This window comes from Peromyscus leucopus, chromosome 20 (genome assembly GCF_004664715.2).
Source record: "Peromyscus leucopus breed LL Stock chromosome 20, UCI_PerLeu_2.1, whole genome shotgun sequence".
In the NCBI taxonomy this organism is placed as follows: Eukaryota; Metazoa; Chordata; class Mammalia; order Rodentia; family Cricetidae; genus Peromyscus; species Peromyscus leucopus.
In genome coordinates this window covers 54,471,235-54,493,898 of record NC_051080.1, presented here as the reverse complement: position 1 = coordinate 54,493,898, position 22,664 = coordinate 54,471,235, and the positions used below count along the sequence as shown (strand labels likewise).

General features: G+C 33.7%; 1 protein-coding gene across 6 annotated transcripts in view; it reads left to right on the top strand.

Moving 5' to 3' along the window:
* The window catches only part of Csmd3 (CUB and Sushi multiple domains 3), a 1,154,880-nt gene that overhangs the window by 1,074,838 nt on the left and 57,378 nt on the right, over positions 1-22,664 (top strand). For all 6 annotated transcript variants that reach the window (XM_028867965.2, XM_028867960.2, XM_028867959.2 and 3 more), the window contains 6 exons: positions 5,516-5,701; positions 6,420-6,614; positions 7,994-8,167; positions 14,373-14,546; positions 18,567-18,740; positions 19,834-20,019. In XM_028867965.2, the coding sequence (XP_028723798.1) occupies positions 5,516-5,701; positions 6,420-6,614; positions 7,994-8,167; positions 14,373-14,546; positions 18,567-18,740; positions 19,834-20,019 (1,089 nt within the window). The remainder of the gene's footprint in view (positions 1-5,515; positions 5,702-6,419; positions 6,615-7,993; positions 8,168-14,372; positions 14,547-18,566; positions 18,741-19,833; positions 20,020-22,664) is intronic.

Sequence of the window (22,664 nt, the reverse complement as noted above, 5' to 3'; positions counted from 1 at the left end):
TCAAGAAAATTAGCCATTCTTCATCTTGGATATCTTGTTGTTGCTCAGTGTCAGGATAATTTTACTATACGTCTGGGCAGCACATTCTGGGGGCAGAACCTGCATGAGCTCCCGGCTGAGGCACATTACCCTTTCAGGCTCTGTATAAATTCTGTTTTCCTAGCATTCTATAGAGAGGCAATCATGACAGCCTCTCAGAGATGATTCTCCTGAACAAGTTGTATTCAATCTTTCTCTTTTTTTGAGCTTGAAAGTTGTATTAGTCAAATTTCTTTAGAAGAAATATGTATATATATATAATATTACATAAAAATAAATATATGTTATTGGTATGTAATACTAAGAATCTTACATATTTATTATATTGGCTTTAGTAGAGTGTGATTCATTAGAGAAGATTTATTTGAATGGCCTTAGAGGCTATGGTCCATCTAGTCCAACAAAGGCTGTCTTCCAATGGAAAGTTTAATAATAAAGTAGTTTTTCAGACCATGATTTGGTGGTATTGTGTTCCTCAAAATATTGTGCACCCTAATAAACTTGGCAAGGTGAGGTGGCTGTGGCTTGTTCTGCTTCTCTGATCTTCCAGCATTCACCCCAATACCAGGCTCCGGATTTGTTTTTATTAATAGGACTCTTTAAGATTCATGCTACATGTGGCACCCAACATTTATGGTATGAATTCATGAAAAAGCTGCTTGCCTGTGGCCTTGTAGGCCCAGCTCAGGTAGGAGCTACACTAGGCCAGTTGTAGTGGTGCAAGCCCATTGGATTTACTGAGGGAAGTTGAGGCAGGAGGATACTGAGTTTGAGGCTGGCCTAGGAGGCTTGGGAGAACCACAAACAGTTATGGGACCATGGAGGCAGAGGCTGCTGCTCTGAGTTGCTGGCTTCTCATTGTGTTGGTGACTGCAGTGATACTGCTACCTGGGATGAAGGGCTTACTATTTCTTGTTCAGAGAAGAATTGCCTGGACCATTGTGTCACAAGAAAGCATCGGCAAAGGTCAGTTTGGAAAAGGGCAAGACAAATGGTGGGGAGAAATTGCTGTGAAGATTTTCTCTTCTAGGGAAGAACATTTATGGTTCCAAGAGACAGGCATTTATCAGACTGTGATTGCTCCAAACCACAGAGGAGGCAAAAAAAAAAAAAAAAAAAAAAAGAAAAAAAAGTCTGCAGAGAACTGTGACCACGCCTAACAGTGACTTTGAAATCTTCAAAAAGATGACAGGAGCCCACAATGACAATTTCACATGGACTGTGATAAAGCCATTAAGCTGATTAATACCACCAAAAGATCGGCTTTGGAGTTCAATCTGCTCATGACAATTTCGAGATGGCTAGCTGAGATGATCCAGCCTGACAGACTACTTAAACAAGGACTTGAAACAAGCCCTGCACTTTCTCATTATGCAGATATTGGACAAATGATATAACTAACTCTCTCAAGACTTGACAATTAACCCCCAAATTTTCTTTTTAGGATCCCCTAAAGATGCCTTCACACTAGAAAGAGGAAGTAATTTTAAGAAAATGACAACCACATTCCCAAGAGGTGGGGTGGGTGGTTTTTGGTTGTTTAATGAGTTATGGATATTGTCATTGTTTATGATGGTTGGTTATAAGTTGTTAATTGTTAATGGTCAGGAAAAAAAGCTGAACAGGAGTTTTTGTTTAAAAAAAAAAGAGAACATAGATATGAGGTAGATCATTGAATCTACTCTGAGAAAAAAAGATAAAGAAATAATAGGATAAATGGGTAGAGCATTGAGTTTACTCTAAAAAGAAAAAGGGGAAGATATAAAAATAACAAAAGGTAGATTATTGAATCTATTATGAAAAGAAAAAGAGAGAGAATATGGGTATGATGAGATAAAAAGGGAGATTACTGAATCTACTTTTAAAAAGGAGCTACTTGTTTTAAATAGGCTAAGTAATTAAATTTTTTGTCTGACTTTGTCAAATGTTAATGGACTGGACATTGTTATATATTAATGAAGTTTTTTTTTTCTGAATCTCAAATGTTAATGGACTAGACATTGTTAATGTAATTCTTGACTGTATATATTGTATACACTTATTGGATATAGTTCTTGTGTTAGTTATAAGCTTTTTTCAATTTTAGACAAAAAAGGGGAAATGTGGTGGTATTGTGTTCCTCAAAATATTGTGCACCCTAATAAACTTATCTGGGGTCAGAGAACAGAGCAGCCACTAGATACAGAGGCCAGAAAATAGTGGCACTCACACCTTTAATCCTAGCATTCCAGAGGCAGAGATCTGTCAAGGTCTCTGAGTTCAAGGCCACACTGGAAACAGTCAGGCATGGTGATTCACGCCTTTAATTCCAGGAAGTGATGGCAGAAAGCAGAAAGGTATATGAGGTGTGAAAAACCAGGAACTAGAGCTGGTTAAGCTTTTAGGCTTTCGAGAAGCAGTTCAGCTGAGATCCATTTGGATAAGGACTCAGGGGCTTCCAGTCTGAGGAAACAGGATCAGCTGAGAAATTGGCAAGGTGAGGTGGCTGTGGCTTGTTCTGCTTCTCTGATCTTCCAGCGTTCACCTCAATACCTGGCTCTGTTTTTTTTTTTTTTTTTATTAATAAGACTCCTTTAAGATTCATGCTACACCACGATGCTGGATATTTCAGCTGGTCTTTGGTATACATCAGAGTCCTGGAGAAGTAGGCTCTAATACCAGTGACTCAAGAATGAGAACAAGCAGGCAAAGAGAGACACACTGGACCTGGTATAGGCATTGGAAACCCCAAACCTATCTCCAGAGACCCACCTTGTCCAATACACCACTTCTCATCTCTGTAAACAGTTCATTAACTAGAGACTAAGCACACAAGTATATGAGGGGTGTTTTCATTCAAACAGCCCCAGAAGTCAAAATGGAGCTACCTGTGAACAAGATATTTGTCTAGCCATCTGACAATGGCATGGTTTACTTTAGGTCTAAAATACAGCCAGTTTTTCTAGACATATGAGGAATTTATACTATTTAACTATATTTATATTACCACCACCTAGGTTCAATAATTTTGTTCATGTTTGTTTTCTTGTGCATGTGTGTGTGTTTATGTATGGTATGTTTACTTTCATTTGTGTTTGTATTCCTGAGCATGTTTGTATGTGTGTGTGTATGTGTGTGTGTGTGTGTGTGTGTGTGTGTGTGTGTGTGTGTATGTGTGTACTCAGTAAATACCTGATCATTGGTAAGGAGTATTGGGGAAAGAGAGCTTATTAAAAATTACAATTCTCCACATGATTATGTGAAAATATAAATATTGATGAAACAGATATCATGGGACCATTTACTTTGCCAAAAGTAGGTTAGAGATTTTATAATTATAGAAAGGATAATAACATAATTGTTTGAAATTGCTTATGTAATTTCTTGATTCGGTGTTACTGTTACTCTTCTATTCAGGATTTTTAGGTCAGGAATTCACAATAGATTAAATTACTCTGTAATGTGGATTTTTTGTTCAGTTTTACATGGTTTATATTGACTTGACTAAGTTATGCTCATTATGTTCCATTCATATATATATGATGGATTTTACAAAATTAATAGTAAGTTTATTCTGAATTGAAAGACAGATAAACACGAATGATCTTCATAATAACTAAATCAAACACATTTTTCTGTACTTGATATATTTTACTATGTTGAGAAAAGTAAGTCTAGAATTATTTACATATAATCTAGTTCAGAATCTAAAAACCATTTTGATGTTTAAGGTAATGCACTAAAGTAGATATACCGGATAATACATACTAAATCCACTTGGTACTGCGGTGACAGGTATACAAATACATTAAAATGTCTTCTGGAAGTACAGATAATCTTATTTTTCCCTCTTATTGAAAATAGCTATTTTCCAAACATAAAATATCCTGATTACGGTTTCCGTCTACTCCTTCCAGTTCTTCCCCCACTTCCCCTCCAATTGCTCTTCACTCCTTTTCTGTCTCTCATTAGAAAACAGACTTCTAAGGGACAATAATAAAATAAAGTAAAGTACAATAAGATAAAGCAAAAATTAATATATATCAGAATAGGACAAAACAAATAAAAAGTAGGAAAAGAGCCCAAGAAGAAGCCCAAGAAGGAGAGACCAGCATGTTCACACATTCAGGAATAATGACACTGATTTAGAGGGCCTTGTTTAATTGGTCTCCTCTATCCCCTCTGGTTCTTACAATCTTTTGATAGTCTTCCTCTTCCTCAGGGTTCCTTGACCCGTGAGGGAAGGAATTTGATGAGACATTCCGTTTTGGGCTCAGTATTCCAAAGTGTCTCCCTGCTTAATGTCTACCTGTGGGTCTCCATATTTGTTCTCCCCACTGCAGGAGGAAGGTCTCTGATGATGGCTGTGCTGTATTTTTTATTTTATTTTACCTTTTAATTTCTTTTTAGAACAATAATATTTGGTTCTACATGAGGTCCCTGGGCTATCCTTTCTCAGGGTCTTTGTCATTCAAGCAGTTTTGGGTTGGAGTTACAATTCATGGAATGAGCTTTATATAAATGATATAGTAGTTGGTTACTCCCATGAGGTTTGTACTATTATGGTACTAGAATATCTTGTAGACAGGACACCATTGTCAATCAAAGTCTTTGATGCTGTTTAAATGAATTTTATTTCATTTATGGTTTTAAATGCTGTCAAACATTAGCTGGGGTAACAATGCAATTGTTTATTATCTAGGAAATGCAGATTATATAAATGTGGGGCAAACATTGACAAGAGTCAGTATATAGAATTTCTATATAATATTTTGAAAACATAAAATGAAATATATATATATATAATTAATTATGACAACATAACATAGAAAAGCTAGTGCTCATCTAAATTAAATGTATTATAGTTTGAAACTAAGCATTGCAAATAAAATTCAGAAATATTTTAGTTATGTTTAAGAGACTAGATTCTGGCCTACTGTTTATCAAAGAAGTCCCATGTGAACTATACTATCATTAGTGTCTATCACACATGATTATTGTACCCATGACAAAGAAAAGGCATTTGGGTATAATTAACTTTTTTGTTTTACTTATAGACAACATAAAAATGAGAATTTCTGGTCCCCGTACATAATACTTAAGTAGTTATTGATTAGTACTATCAAATTAGGCAATCTAACTCAGTGCTGTGCAGTCAGTACTAACCACACCATATAATTACCTGACTTGCACCCCCAAATAGTCTTTATGAATGCTAATATCAAGATACATGATTAAAAGCTGAGAGAGACCAAGAAAGAAAGCAAGAACAGTATACAGAGCCACCAACTTAAATTATTATTATCAGTTTAAAATAAATTATTCAAAATGTACAGTTCAGAAAACATCTTTTGTGATCTACTGTGAATCTCCTTTTGGAAACATGATAGAATCCCAAATAATTCTCCATGATTGACAGTTACAGATTTCATGAAGTTGTTTTGCATTTTCTGTTGCCCTAATTATGTGTATGCCTGTATGTGTGTGTTTATTCTAGCAATTTCTTGTGGGATTCCAAAAGCCCCAACAAATGGGGGAATACTTACAACAGACTATTTGGTTGGAACTCGAGTTACCTACTTCTGCAATGATGGATACAGACTGTCATCCAAGGAACTCACCACAGCCACCTGCCAATCAGATGGAACATGGAGTAATCATAACAAGACCCCTCGCTGTGTTGGTATGCACATTCATTGAAATTTGTCAGTAGTGTTCAATTTGTATGTTATATGACTTGAAACTCTACATACTATTGACTTTTAAAAGCTAATCCCTGAAATGACCTAGGATGAAAATAAAAGTATTTTATAATCTTTTTTGTACTATGAAAGACTGAAGGACAGAAAACAGTCATTTTATCCATTTTCCAAAATTCCAAAGTATGTATAGGTATCAAGTGTGATATTTTTATGTAACCATTTAATTTGCTTTTTTTTTTGAGACAGGGTTTCCCTGTGTAGCTTTGCGCCTTTTTCCTGGAACTAACTCGGTAACCCAGGCTGGCCTCGAACTCACAGAGATCCGCCTGGCTCTGCCTCCCAAGTGCTGGGATTACAGGCATGCGCCACCACCGCCCGGCTTAATTTGCTTTATACAACGGCATTATTAAGAAACTGTATACAGAGCTTAAAAAAGTATAATGTTTGTTGTCTTAGTAATGTTCTATTTCAATAAGCTAAACTCTGTTTATTTCCAATAAACTAACCTCCAACAATTCCTGGGAAAATGGAAGTAATTAATGATTAATGTGGAAAAAATAAACATGTTGTTAGTAGAGCACACTAGTGAATGAACTAAAGCAATGGCTACCTAAAGGATCTAATACATTTTAGGTATCTGTAAGTAATGAGGTAGATACTTTTGCCTTGTTAGCATCTATATTCTTTTATTTTGTACAGTTGTTACATGTCCAAGCATCAACTCCTTTACCTTGGAACATGGAAGATGGAGAATTGTGAATGGATCCCATTATGAATACAAAACAAAGGTGGTTTTCAGCTGTGATCCTGGTTATCATGGACTTGGTCCTGCTTCTATTGAATGCCTTCCTAATGGTACTTGGAGTTGGAGAACTGAAAGACCATACTGCCAAAGTATGCCTAGCTTGTTTTAGAAGCTCTTTATGGGGGTTGAATTTCATGAATTACTTCTTTTCCAAAACATAATCAATGCTGATGTTTAGAATGATTCTTTTGTATTTATGAGTGATCCCCTGAGATGGGGCATCCACATGTTGCCCAGCCGACCCTCAGAATCCTGAGCTCGAATAAGCCTTCCCAGTACCTGGATTCAAGTGTGAACCATCACAAGTAGTGAAACAATGTCATTAATAAATTTATTCTTATTACACTTTAAGGTTTACTCATTATATTTACTAAGTACTTTGAATAACTTGTGAGATATGGCTGAAATACTTATTATAGCGGCTATATTATATTCATATTCATATCCATAGTGTACTTAATAGTTGCTGGGAAGCATTTTTAGTTTTTTATATGTATTGAATTCATTCTTTTAAAAATGAAAGTAAATGATGAATTAATCATTTTAAACAGGCTACAGAATCTGTAACTACAGAAATGGCCTTTAGCTCAGGCAATCTAAAAACATCTGATTTCATTAACAGTGCTGTATGACGAATATTCTTTCTAATTCTCATTTCTTGAATAAGAAAAACATAATACTTATTTTGTAAAGCTGTTGAGATGGTTTAATGTTATTACATGTTTGAAATACCAGCTAGATCCAGACTCACATGAACCTAAAAATATTATTTAATCAAATTGAAAATCATCAGTTGATTTGTATATATGTTTTTCTATGTGGTCAGGGTCTAATAAAAGCTACCTAAATAAACAGAGGATAGTCAATTGAAATTCTTTCCAACTTCTTTTGCCTAAAATTATCCCAGAAGACACATTAGACTAAATCATTCTTTTAACCTGAATCCAAAACGAATCTATGTCATAAAATACAGCACTGACACCCATATTTTATAAATAAATAAATGGTCAAATGTGAGTATGATATTCAATAAATTTAAAACTTCAGATAACTAGTGTCTGTGTATAACATTTCTTTGTAACCATGAGTGTGATTTATAGTTTATTTTCTAAATCTCTATGCTAGCATAGGTTATACTTGCCCTGAGGCTTGAAATAATAAAGTTAAGAAATAATGACAATAAAAATAGATTTCTAGATATTATAATAGATTCTATTTCATACACATAACGTCAATCTTCAAAGTTTAAGGAAGATTTGGACTAATTAATTATAATCTCTCCAATCATAAACAATAACTATTAAACTATATCGTGTTCTTTTTCTATTCTCTCACATAAAATGATTTAAAATGCCATTTTTGGAAATAAAAAAATCAATTCAAAGATAACTCAAAATGTTAGCAGCATGCTATTTTTGACAATTGCATTTTAACCATGTCCCATGTGTGTTTACTTACTTTTTTTAAGTCATCTCCTGTGGAGAATTACCGACACCTCCAAACGGAAATAAGATCGGAACGCAGACTTCCTATGGCTCCACAGCCATCTTCACGTGTGATGTGGGATTCATGCTTGTGGGTTCTGCTGTGAGGGAATGTCTTTCTTCTGGTCTGTGGAGTGGATCGGAAACTCGATGTCTAGGTATGTGATTTTAACTCACTTTACCTTCTCTCCCAACCAGCAAGAGAACAGGAAACTGAACCTATTCCCTGACATGAGGTGGCAACTTTGATTCATTTAGGAAGGTTGTAAAAAAAAATCAGAAGAGGTTTAAGGCTAACATGTCTCATGTTAAAAAACAGATATCCCTTGAAGTCATTATGAGAATTTCATGCCTTTATGGGGAGACTCGCTTTCTATGTGAAAATAGGGTTATAACAAATTACTGAAAATGTCTGTACATAGAGTTTATTGTAACCCATGGTCAGTTCTCTTTTCAAGGATTTGCTTAAGATGATAATTAAGGATGAAAATAAAATCTACATTTCAGTCTTTCTCATCTTTTAGCTTATAAAATTGCAAGATATTTGAAACTATTCTTTAAAACTAATAAAAATCTATTTTTAAAGGTAGTTTTAGACCATTGGATTCTTTTTTTTTTTTTTTTAAATATTTATTTATTTATTTATTTATTTATTTATTTATTTATTTATTTATTTATTTATTTATTATGTATACAGTGTTCTGGCTGCATATTTGCCTGCAGACCAGAAGAGGGCACCAGATCTCATTACAGATGGTTGTGAGCCACCGTGTGGTTGCTGGGAATTGAACTCAGGACCTCTGGAAGAGCAGTCAGTGCTCCTAACCGCTGAGCCATCTCTCCAGCCCCATTGGATTCTTTTTTGTCCTTAGAGCTTTCTCAAAAAAAATCTGCTCAGAAACAAAACAAAACAAAACAAAACTGAACTATTATCCATTTTCTTTTATTATGAAAAGAATATTATGGTTTATACCACACCTCTACTTTGAAGAACTTCAGTAACTAATTTGATATCAAGAAATTACTATGGTTTATGTTTATTTTATTTATCTAAAATAATTTCGAGATATTACATAAAATATTTAAGTGATAAATAATGTTTGTTCATTCATTTGCTAGAAGTTTATATATTAATTTCAACACTGCTTCATAATATACACTTTTTAAAAATGCTATTACAGAATGAATGGTAGAAGAGACTATCCTTTGTTATCATATACCATATTCCTAATAAGTTTGAAAATGTTACACGAATACATTGTTTAAAATATAGAAGGTTTAGTTTGAGTAAAAACTTATTCTAACAGCTGCAATTGTAAAATAGTTTCTTTATAGGTGAGGACTCAGCAGTATCTACTATAAATCAACCACACAAAATGTAAACAAATACAATTGTAGTATACTAATATGGGATTAAGTGACCAAAATCATATTAGTATACTACAGAATTTCCTGAAATAATTTTACTTATACTGATTTCAAGTATAAATTCTTAAGTATACTTATAAATTGGAAAATTTGTAAGATATTTAAGAAATATATTTTATAGTTATACAATTCAGTTAACAATTATTGAATTTTATATGCTATTTTGTGAAAGTGTATCAACTATCTGAATTTACTGCCACAATTATGCTCTAACTATGCTCCCTGGAAAAAGATATTGAAGAAATATTTATGAACAAACCACACTTTTAAGTCAATGGAGACAATATCATTGTAAAGCAATATACAGTAAAGGCTGTATCATTGGCATTTAATATAAACCCATAATGAGGCTGAGGGGAGAAAGATTGCAGACAATGTAATCCTACCGTCCTGTACTAGAAATTGACCAGAAGTATGCATTCATTCTCAGTTTACCCTCCTGATCCAGAGATTCTTGCCATAGTGTGGCCAAAAGAATATTCTTCTGATTATTCTTCTGGATACAGTACCTTTATTTTCTACTTCTCACTGATTCGTATGGGTTTGGTAATTGGAAAAACAATTAACAACAGATGCTTATCTGTCTCTGATCCATTATAGAACTAGATTTTTGTTATATTGCTTCAATACCCATTTATCTTTCAAAGCTTAAAAAAAACCCATCAACATATCTCATCAATAAATGTTAACATAAATCATCTTAATCAATATTAAACATCTTAGCATCTGTATTATTAGCTAGAATCAATATTTATGGTTCTTTTTTCTTTTTATTCTTCACTTTTTTCTTTTCTTCTTTCTTTCTTTTTTTTTTTTTTTTTGAGATAGGGTCTCTCTACATAAATCTACCTGCCTTTGCCTCCAGATTGCTGGGATTAAAGGCGTGTGTCACCAGCATGTACCACCATGATGCTATCCCTTCCCCTTCTGTTCTTATTCTGTTAAAAAGAATATGCCATTGTGTGTGTGTGTGTGTGTGTGTGTGTGTGTGTGTGTGTATCTGTTATATATGTATATACAGATCATATATGTGTATATATACAATACACCATGATATATGTATGTATTTTGTACTTAAGCTGAAGCTGCGTTAAGGCATTTACACCACATGTTAGTTCTTTCTGTTATAGAAATTTCTGTGAGTGAAGTCCTAAATATACTAAAGCCTTCTTGAATTCTACTCCATCTCATTGTTGTAGGTATCTGTATTAGTTGTTTCATGCCAGCACTGAATTCCCTTAATGAATAGGGTATATTGCGATTAGTCTCTATTGATAGTCATTGGAGTATCGTCTGGTCTGGAGACAGTATTGTCTGGTCTGGGGACAGCTTGTATGAAATTGAATTGTAGTAAAAGTTTTTTTTTTTTGTAACATATGTATTCATTCCTATAGGTACTCAGAAATAAAATTTCTCTAATATTATTTATACCCTCTTCATCACCAGATTTGTATTTGCATTGTTCTCTGATTTTTGGTGTTTAGCAAAATTTCATTGACTTTTGGACCATTTTCAGATTTCCCTTTATGATATAGGTGATTACTTTTATTGAAACACATTTTGATTTGAACTATAATTCTTAATCAGTTCTGGTTATAATATTGATCATTATACTTAATGAGCATTTCTCCCAATCTGTGATTTACTTATTCATTTCTTAATAAGAATTTTGATAAGCATGTTTTCAACTTTGTTAAAGATACAGCTTGATGATTTGTTCACTTTCTTCTTTGTTATCATCTGCTTTCAGCTTAGGGCTTTCTTCCTCCAATATTAATTAAAAAATACTTTGTACTTGGTTGTTCTAGAAGGTTTCTAGATCGACATATTATTCATGTGTTTCAAATGTGTTGGTGTATTTTTTTTTAATAATGTAAGATTAAGGTTGTCTTCTCTTCTAGAATGATCAACACTGGTAAAAATTTCATAAGAATAATTGATATCCTAAGTTTTAAAGTTTATCAAACTCAACCAAGAGTGGTTTTGAAGCTCTTGATTCATAAGGACAGTTTTACATGTATCAATATTGAACACCTGATCTGTCAAATATCTATTTGAATACTTGGTTTTCCTTGATATTTAACAACAGAAATATTATAATTTTAACACAGAGGTCTTGGGTGTTTGTTGCTAAATTCAGAATTTTCACTAATATTTATAAAATAGTTATATCTTTCAAATGTTGGATACTAGTGTATACAAGAGCAGTCAGTTAAAATATTTTTCTAGTGTTGTTGACAAGCTTGCTAAATTCATTTAATTGGTTTTAAGAACTTCTAAAAATACAACTATAAACATATGTACATCTATTTATATATGTGAAATGTCATTTAATTATACATAGTTTTGCTTACTGTTTCTCAATGTCCCTCTTCCCTTCTTTCTTTCCTTTTTCATTACTGTGTAATTTTTTTTTGTATTTGTTTTTCAAGACAAGATTTTTCTGTATGACAGATCTGGCTGCCCTGCAACTGGCTTTTAGACCAGGCTGACCTCAAACTCACTGAGATCTGCCTGCCTCTGTCCCCCAAGTGTTTGGATTAAAGGCATGCACCACCACCACCGCCCAGCTTGTGTAGTTTTTTATAGATTAGTTTTATAAGATAACTTTAAATTTTTTCTTTTTCTTTTCAATTGTGGAAATGAATTATCATAGATTTTAATATCTTCCTATGCTTTGAATCCTATAGCCCTTGTAGTGGTGTATCTTTATCATTGTAATGTATAATGGTTTCTACTTCTTCTACCAATAAGGTTGGTTAGGAGTTTAACAATGTTGCTGCTACTTTAGAAGAGGTTTTATCCAATGGTTACATTACTCAGTAGTATATATTTTTTGTTTTCTTTTTTTTCTTATATTGGAAATTGACAAATATTTTCTTCTCTCTATTTTGTATGGTCTTATATTGTTCATTTTTTAGTTTTATATTTAATTAAAACATTACATTTTCCTTCACCTTATAACCATTCCTATGGCACTCTTCCAATTCTCCTACTCTTTCACAAATCTACAGCCTCTTTTACTTAAATTATTCTTGTTATACACACATATACATTTAGATAGATATAAATACAACTGTCTGAGTCTACTTCATATTGCTTGTATGAATACAATTTTTATGCCTAATCACTTCATATTGGGTATCCATTCATGGGGCTCATCCCTGAAAAAGATAATACTTCTTCCCTTGGCACTTATAGCTCTTCATCTAGGGTTGGGTCCCTGTAAGTTGTCACCTATCCATAACAGCATGCCATATGGAGTTATCACTTTGCAGGTCTTGTTTAGGCAGCCATATTCTCGAGATTTCATAGATGTAGCCTCCATATCTTATATAGAAGACATAATCTCACAGCAAAATTCCCAAATTATTTGGCTCTTATCATCTTTCTGCCTCTTCTTCAGCAATGTTCCCCGAGCCTTGATTGTACATGTTGTGTTGTTGAATTATTAATTGAAACTCTGGACTCCATAGTCCGTTATTCTCTGGATTTTAACCTGTATTGTCTTACAGTAATGATTTTCATCTGCTTCAAAAAGAAGCTTATTTGATGAGAGGCAAGAGTGATCCTTATCTGTGTGTGTTATAAGTATTTGTAAAGCAGTTAGGAAGTGTACTGGTTGAGGAAAGTGTCAGTAGCAGATTTTTCTCTAAGATGCACAATCTCACAAGCCAACGGTACTGGCTGGGACTGGAGGTTTGATCTGTCTTCTTTATTTTGTTGTTCATTTTCCTCTTCTTAAAGTAAAAAACTTAAAACGTAATGGTTATTGTGGTGGTATTGTGTTCCCCAAAATATTGTGTACCCTAATAAACTTATCTGGGGTCAGAGAACAGAAAAGCCACTAGATACTTAGGCTAGAAAATGTTGGCACTCACGCCTTTAATCTTAGCATTCTAGAGGCAGAAATCCATCTGGGATCTCTGTGAGTTCAAGGCCACATCGGAAACAGCCAGGCATGGTGACACACACATTTATTCCCAAGAATTGAGCCTTTAATTCCAGGGAGTGATGGCAAAAACAGAAAGCTATATAAGGCATGGAGACCAGAAACTAGAAGCATTTGGCTGGTTAAGCTTTTAGGTTTTGAGCAGCACAGTTCAGCTGAGAGTCATTTGGATATGAGGACTCAGAGGCTTCCAGTCTGAGGAAACAGGACCAGCTGAGTAACTGGCGAGGTGAGGTAGCTGTGGCTTATTCTACTTTTCTGATCTTCCAGTGTTCACCCCAATAACTGGCCTCAGGTTTGATTTTATTCATAAGAACTGTTAAGATTCCTGCTACATCTGGTGCCCAACGTGGGGCTTGAACCCACGATCTTGGGATTAAGAGTCCCATGCTCTACCAGCAGATCTCTGTGTGTTCAGGGATACAGCCAGTATGGAGATCTGCCTAGCTCTGCCTCCCAAGTGCTGGGATTAACGGCGTGCACCACCACCGCCCAGCCTCTGCTATGGCTTGCTATAGCTCTGACCTCCAGGCAACTTTATTAACATACAAATAAAATCACATTTCAGTACAAATAAAATATCACCATAGGTTATATCACATTTTACTTTCTAATTAGAACACATAGACCAGACTGAGAATATGCATACTTGGTTAGGATATGCAGGTCCTGTTCAGAAATGTTTTGGAAAAGTTATACTAATAAATTTTCTTCCTAAATGCCATTTTACTCCTTATTCATCAAAGTTTTACTTGTCAGATATTCACTTCAATATATTTAAATTTCTTATACCTTCTTTGAAACCATTCTACTAGGTGATTGTTTTTATTTCTAAATTCTTGATATTTTCAGAATGTGTCTTAATTACTTTTATGTTCTTAAATTCTGTATGAATGTTTAAATATTTAGTAAATTAATTATGTACATAAAGAATAAATAAAATACTGAGTCACATTATTAAAACGCTGTTTCACAAATTTCAGCCGGTCACTGTGGAGTTCCAGAACTCATAGTGAATGGTCAAGTCATTGGAGAAAATTATGGCTACAGAGACACAGTTGTGTATCAGTGTAATCCTGGTTTTCGTTTAATTGGATCTTCAGTGAGGATATGTCAGCAGGATCACAATTGGTCTGGTCAGCTTCCATCCTGTGTGCGTAAGTAAGCATGACAAAACAAATTAGGGACCTCCTGCATTCTGAAATAGTCAACGAATCATGTTTTTTTTACTATGCAAGCTAAAGACTTTTGTTGTTTTACGATATTTAGATGACAGTGTAAACTAAATTTTATAATGTGTTCATGTGCACTGCTATGCAGTAATTCTTCAGGATCATATGAAAGTGTTTATTGGGATAATATTAAATTTTATATTCCTTATGTTTTTTTATGAAGACATAATTTAAGTTTGGAACCCCAGCATTTGTTGTAAATATTTACAAGAGAACATTTGTGTAAGTATGACATATTCTCAGCATGTTTTTAACATAAGGACTTCGAGTTGTTGACACTACTGTGTAACAATATCAACACTCTTGTGATGTGAGGCTACAAAGCTTTTTCTAGTGGAAATTCTTCTGGTAAATGTGTTTTAGTAATTAGGATGCTATAGCTAGCTCATTAAATACTATCCGGATGAATTGTAATTAGTGGAGAAAAAAACATCAGACATCATATGGAGAGCCATTGTACTGATGTCAGATCCACTGCTAATTATGTCAGTTAATTCTGGTAATTTGCTCTTTCAGAACTTTATTTCATAAGCAGTTAAAAGTGTTTATTTAGCACTATGGTTCCCTTTAGCTTCAGAAACCATCATATATATATATAATCAATATTAAGTATATGAAGTATGAATAATATGTTGTGATAAGTGATGAAAATAGTTTGACCAATATCAGAAAGCTTTTTTATAGCTATATTTAAAATATTTTATACAAGGATTAAACTGTTTGGCTACACATATGATTAGATATTTAAAATTATATTTTAATGAAAACATTTAACATTTAAATAAACCTTTGGATGAAATTATGTATGAATTCATACCTTAAAGACATAATGGTGCTGGAAAGAAGATTCAGTGGTTAAGAGCACTGGTTTCTCTTTTAGAGGACCAAAGTTGGATATCCAGCACACACATATATGATAACCTCACAACCATCAGCAACTCTAGATTCAGGATGTCTGAGACTCCCTATCTTTTGTGGCTATTGAATGCATGTGGTACACAGACATATATAAAAGCAAAACACCATACCACATAAAATATAAAATAAAGTAATTAATAGATAACTAAAATGGATTTGAAATATTTTATTTTGTTTTAATTCCATAGTTACAGTTGTGCTTTGAAGTTATAATGAATCTCTTCCCATACATGAAATATGAATTTGACCATAGTAATGTCATTCATTTCTTTTTATTATTGATGAGAAAGCACAAGTACTTTAAGACAGAGGAAGAAAGGGAGGGTGGTCTGGGTGTGGAGCACTCATGTGGAAAGGGTTGAGGTACTCTAAACCAGGAAGTAGAGGGCTGTACAATGCGACAGTGGGTTGGATGGAAATAACTTTGAGGCTTGGTGGGCGGAAGCACCATGAATGGGATAGAAGTTTTCCTCCTCAGCATTGTTTCGTGAGTCCTAAACTGATGCTTGAATCTCTCAGGTTAGAGATGTGACATCAACCCAAGAAATGCCTTTACACTGGGCAGAATTCAATGTGTGTGTGTGTGTGTGTGTGTGTGTGTGTGTGTGTGTGTGTGTGTGTGTATGTGTGTGTGTGCGCGCGTGCACTTGTGAAGGGTCAAACTCAGAACATTTTGCATGCTAGGCAAATGTTGCCACATGGGCAACACAGTCTTCCCTAGGACACAACATTTCTGAATTATCATCTCTAAGTCAGTCAAGGTGAGGGTTCAGACTGCCTCTGTGAGGCACAGCATGAAGAGCATGTTTGCTTAAGTTTTCCTTTTTCAACATTTATCTCTCACAACCACCTGTGCATTGACAATTTCCTACCCCATGCATTCTGTATCTTCCAAGGAAAACAGAGTATTCCCTGCCCCACTTCCTTTCAAAGCAGGTTATTGGAGATGAGCTTGACTCCATAAACCATATTTCCTTCTCTAGACTTCTTCTATCCTTGAAGTATTTCAGATTTACTCTAAGTGCTACACAAGAAAGTAAAATTATATTCTAATAAGGATAATTCTGTTACATTTTCTTAGTGTCATTAATTCTCATATATATATATGTGTGCATGTATGTGTGTGTGTTTGATATTGTGGTTTATTTTGTTTTTATCTAATTATCCATATACTTTTTAATTTCTCCTAATAATTGCCATCCCCAATTACTTACATTAATATTTTAAGAATATTGTCTAGTCAATGGCAATACAGACATCAACATCTTTCAACTGCAACATCTTAGGATATGGCTAAATGTTTGCAAGCTTTAGAGAAATAATGTGATTATTTTAATATGAGTTAAACAAGACTTATTTAATGAATTTAATTGAATAAATATTTACAAATTATACCGTCATTTTTAGAATAAACAGGTATGTCGTGGAAAATGTGTTTGAGTATTGAAGTTTTGAGGCATAATAAACAATAAAATCACCTTCTTAAGTACATACACACACACACATAGACACACACACACCACCACTGCTACGTAACTTAAAGAGAACAATGATTAGCTTGGGTCTGTCCCATTTTTTTTTCATTTTTCATCTAAATTCAAGCTGACCAAATAATGCCACTTTATTATTATTTTTTAATAATTTGAACTATAAATGAGAATAGGCCCTCGGGAGAAACTGGTTTCTTTATTGATAATTTTAAGCAAGAATAAGATGCAGTTAAATTTCCAAGTGAGGTTGACATTAACAATGCTGCTGAAAAATAATTGCCCCTTGGTCATTTAGAAAGTACTGAAAGTAGCTATGGTCTTTCCTGTACCCAATTATGAAGCATCATTACTGGAGGTACTCTGATTAACGGAGTGAGCTGACACAGTAAAACACTTACTAGAAACGCAGGGTTTGGGAAAATCCAGCACCTCATAATATTAATTCAAGGACCATACCATAAAAAGGATCCAAATAATTCTACCGAGGATATAATTTCTAAGTAAAAGTATCAAGTTATCAGATAATATCCTATAAGACTGATTGGATTGTAGAATGTTAGCACTGTTTATTTTAAAACATGATTGAAACCTCAAGGGCAGCACCATGTAGTGATCCCTGTTGTCCACATTAACTTGTTAAGAGTACAACAGGTTAGCTATCAATTACTAATGATTTTTTTCTAAATAATATCAAAAGAATCATTTCAAAATTTAGTTGAAAAAATGGATACAAATATCTCAGCCCTTAAAATTAAGTATTCAACTTACACTTTGTCAGCTGATCCTTGCTGCAGATATCAAGAAATGGTAACTTGTGTCATTACATTGAATTTTGTTTTGTATTCCAGTATGATTGCTACACATACAAACAAAAGAGAAGCAACATCAAAAAACTATATAGAACAAAGCAAGCATATGAAATATTAAACATATGTAGTACTTTATAGAAAAGTTCTTAATTAAGTGGATTAAAAGTTGTTTCATGGTTAAAAATGTTTATTGTCCTACCATGAAGAAGTGAGTTCTTGTCCCTGTACCCATGTAACTGGTAAGGCCTGGCGTTGCTTGAGTGTAACCCCAGGGTTATGAGGGAGACAGGATTGCCGGGACTACAGACTGCCAGCCTGGTCAAAAGACTTGAGCTACAGGTACAGGGGAAAATGACAGAGTAACAGAGGCGGACATACTCTGGCCTCTACTCATTCATAAACACATATACACATACATCACATCTCTCTCTACCTCTCTGTCTCTCTCTCTGTCTCTCTCTCTGTCTCTCTCTGTCTTTCTCTGTCTCTCTCTGTCTCTCTCTCTCTCTCTCCCTTCAACACCCCCCCACACACAAAGCCATCTCTATAAAACACACAATATTGTAGTTTGTGTTTCTCATATTTTACTGATTTTCTGTATCTTTGTTAGTAAAAAATACTTTGTTTATAGCTACATATCAAGTAATTTTTCTTCTTTGGAGTGATTAAGGATAATTGTCATGTGATAATTGATATTCTTTATATTTCTCCTTTCCCCAATGATTTAGCTGTTAGCTGTGGCCACCCTGGTAGTCCAATTTATGGAAGAACAAGTGGAAATGGATTCAACTTTAATGATGTGGTAACATTCTCTTGCAATATTGGGTATCTTATGCAAGGGCCAACAAAGGCACAGTGCCAGGCTAACAGGCAGTGGAGCCATCCTCCACCTGTGTGCAAAGGTAACCAGCTTATCACATTCCATCTTAGGTCATGCAACAATGTCTCTAAAGGCATAGGTGATAAATCTGACCAGCTCAGGTGGAACAGTAGAGGATTATTAACTAAAAAAATGAAAGGCTTAAATATTGGTGTCATCTCATTTTATGTTTTTAATTGTTAATTGTTCAATTTTATTTTTAACTATTTACTTCAATTAAAAGTATAATTATATCATTTCTGCCCTTCACTTTCCTCACTCCAGAGTCTTTTTTACCCCCTCCCATGTCCTCGATTCACTCTCAAGGTTTGGGGATTTATTCCCTATCCACAAATAAGTAAATACAGCCTGCAGAATCTGTTTTTGATGTTTGTCTGGATATGGCTTACTACTTTATCACTTTATATTGCTTAACTAATTAGGGGATCATCCTCAGAAAAACTACTTCTCCCTCTCTTAGCAGTTATTAGTTCCTGTATTTCTTTATCTAGGGATGGCAACCTGTGAAGTTTCACCCCTTTCTTATTTGAGTGTCTTAAACTCGAAGACTTTCTTTCTGCTTAATATTATTAGGTTACAGCTGTTTCTGAGAGCATATATACAGTACTTAAGATCATTTTAAATTGCATTTCCCTTCATGATTCCTGAAATGTGCTTTTGGTATTTATTTCTTTGTACTTTGGCAAAATGTCCCGGGATTGCCATGCTATTTGCATATTTTTTTTTGTTTACTCAATAGTAACAGATTAAAGAGCATTCTTTAGTAAATTCCTATTTTTCAATGAAATATTAAAAAGATCATTTTGTCAAAAATAATTTTTTTCCACTTTCTCTTGTGTATTCAACAAAAATATTTTAAGTGGGATGATTCTTAATCTATATTTAACATAATTCTTACGACTTACTATGTTCCTCAACAATACTGAAAATTTTTCCTTTGTTTCCACCTACATGAATTTCAGACTATTATTTCAATAATTCATGGATTAACCAGATTTCTGGAATACTTTGTTTACTTGACTGACTTTAATTCTGAAACTAAGTTTTAAAAATTTCAACAGAGTTATACCCTGATATATTTATATTCTTCTCAAACTAACTTTTCACTTTTTTAGTGGTCAATTGTTCCGATCCTGGAATTCCAGCCAATTCTAAAAGAGAAAGCAAAATAGAACATGGGAATTTCACCTACGGCACTGTGGTATTCTATGACTGTAACCCAGGATATTTTTTATTTGGCTCTTCAGTTTTGATATGCCAGCCAAATGGACAATGGGACAAACCTTTACCAGAATGTATCAGTAAGTAGATAATATGAATTATTCCTATAAAAAACAATATTGATGTTTATTGCCATGATATAGTCAAAACTATACATCAGAAGAAAGTGCATTGACTGAATTGATTAATTTGTTTCAAAACTACATATCTACATGTTTTGCAAATTCTTTGTGTAAAAGTTTTTTTATAATATAATTTTCTTTTCTAAAATATATGAAGTCTTCTATAATATTCTGTAGTATTAGCCCTATTGCTAGAAAGAAGGGAACAAACATTTATTTAACCCCGAGAGGAAACCATCAGAGACCAAAGTATGGAAACCAACGATGGTATTTTGTACAGTGAATTGAATGAGGGTTAAAACAGAAGCAGAAATGACCAATAGACAGGTGCACCACCTAAAATCCACTCCACTATGAGTGACAGCTAAAGAAAGCTGAATTGTCCAACCTGCGTAAAGCTTAACTGGATTGTAGGCTGTTTCTTTCAGGCAGCTCAGATAGTAGGAGACCTTTACAGGTTCTTCCAGGTTGCTTGGCTGACGTGAGTCACTTTTAGCTCTTTGTCTGAGAGTGTGTCTCTTGGCAGTCCTTATGGCTTGTATTTACTTGGTAGAGGACTATAGAATCTGGTCAGTTTCCGGGACTTTTTAATTCCTAAGCTAAAAGAATTTCCATGCAGAATGGATGTCTGACCTCCCTTTAGAACAGTGTGTCTCAGTGAACTTCCCTGCATGATGGAGGATTTTATCTTATGGGAAATTGCTACAAACAAATATTAATGTGATAGCTATTTCTCTATCATTTTTTTTGGGTTTTGATAAAAAATAGATAATGAGAAACAAGTATTCATTCTCTATATTATTATTGTTTTAGAGGCAAGGGTATTTTTATTTTGTATCAATATTAAACTATTGTTTGGCCCTACTTAAGTGTTAATATGAGAAGCTATTGGTTCGTCAGAATACTTGAGGTTTTAAAAAACAGTACTAATTAAAATTTTTCATTCTTAAATATTCATCACATAAAGACCCAAATTAACTTTAATAACAGATAATATGCATGATTTGTACTTCAGTGAACACTGAACAAAAGGTTTTTGTAATTTTTCTCATTAGAAGTTTAGAACATAAATACAATATTTTATAGAAATATATATAATATATATAATCCACATTTGTATTAAAATAATTTAATATGTCTGCAGAGATTGCTCAATGATTTAACTTCGAACCTTAGAACTCAAGGATAAATGCCAGATGTAGTGGAATGAAGATGTGTTCAGTGCATTCCTACAGTTAGATAGAAGAACCAGACAGGAGATTCAGCCAGAAGTTCCAGGGAAAGTTAACCCTTAGGTTAGAATGCATTCCTAACAAGATGTCCTCTGAATTCTGCATTTGTGCTGTGGCACATGTACACACAGACATGGTTGTGTGTGTGTGTATATATATATATATATATATATTAAAAAGTTATAAATCCAAAGTTTGTACGATAGAAGTGGACATCATTCTCATTCAGTCGATTGAAAAGTCTAAAATTGACTGGACATGGTAAGATAGGGAAAAATTTTATAAAAGGATGAATTAATGTGTCAAGAAATGACTGTGCAAGTAACTTTTGGATATAATAAATAATAAAATTATATTGAAATCACATTTTATTAAGATAAATTTCTTTTATGTTTATGAGGAAAGATTTAGTCAAAATTGTGACAATACTTATGTACACTGGAAAAACAGTTTTCACTCTGTCCCTAAAATTTCTGATTCTATGTAACTAATTTATTTATGTGACCTGCTAAATAAGATATATAGTACTTCTTTTAGCAGACTGACCCAGTGATTTGAATAATTTGCTTACATAATCTTTATAAATAAACCATTCATATTAAAATTTTTGAGAAGATATAAATGTTAAATTCTTTATATTTATTTTATTTTAGGTCAATAGACCTTTGGCTTTATTGATTAATATGTGACACTAGAGAAGTTTGCTAAATATTGAAGTTGTCTTTGTAGTCCATGTCTCCTTTTGTACATTTTATTGTTCTAGAATAGCTTGAGGATAGCTCTGTATCTTTTTCTAAGCTTGATTTAATAATGAATGTGCACTAATTTCCAAAGTTTCTCTCTTTGCACTTTGATTCTTCTATCCTAAGAAATATTTTGAATGTCAAGTCCTTGAATCTTTTCTTTGTATGGCATCTGGGATGAATTGGCCCCAGACTCAGGTAGATTGTCAATCATAGAACATCTTTTCTCCATCTATTTTATTCTCAAAATACTTCTCTTTTAATAGTTTGTATGGTCCAACCTTCAACCACAGTTGGCTTCCTTACATTTTTATTTAGTCTATCTACCTCAGGGTTCTAAATAAACTGTACATCCTTCTCCCATTACAGTCACTACAACCACACCTTGTTATGGTAACACAAACATGATTGCATATACTTACATGTTTCTGTTAAACTCATCCTCAGGATGAATCATTTAATCCAATAGTTCCTGTGACTATGACATCTATTTTATATTTAAAGAGCTAAATTTTATAAAGTTAGGTGTATATTTTCTAGAGAAAATAAAGAAGACTAAGATGTGTCCATCTTAAGGTTATCTGTAAATTAATCTTCTGACATAGCAACATAATGCTGCCATCTACAA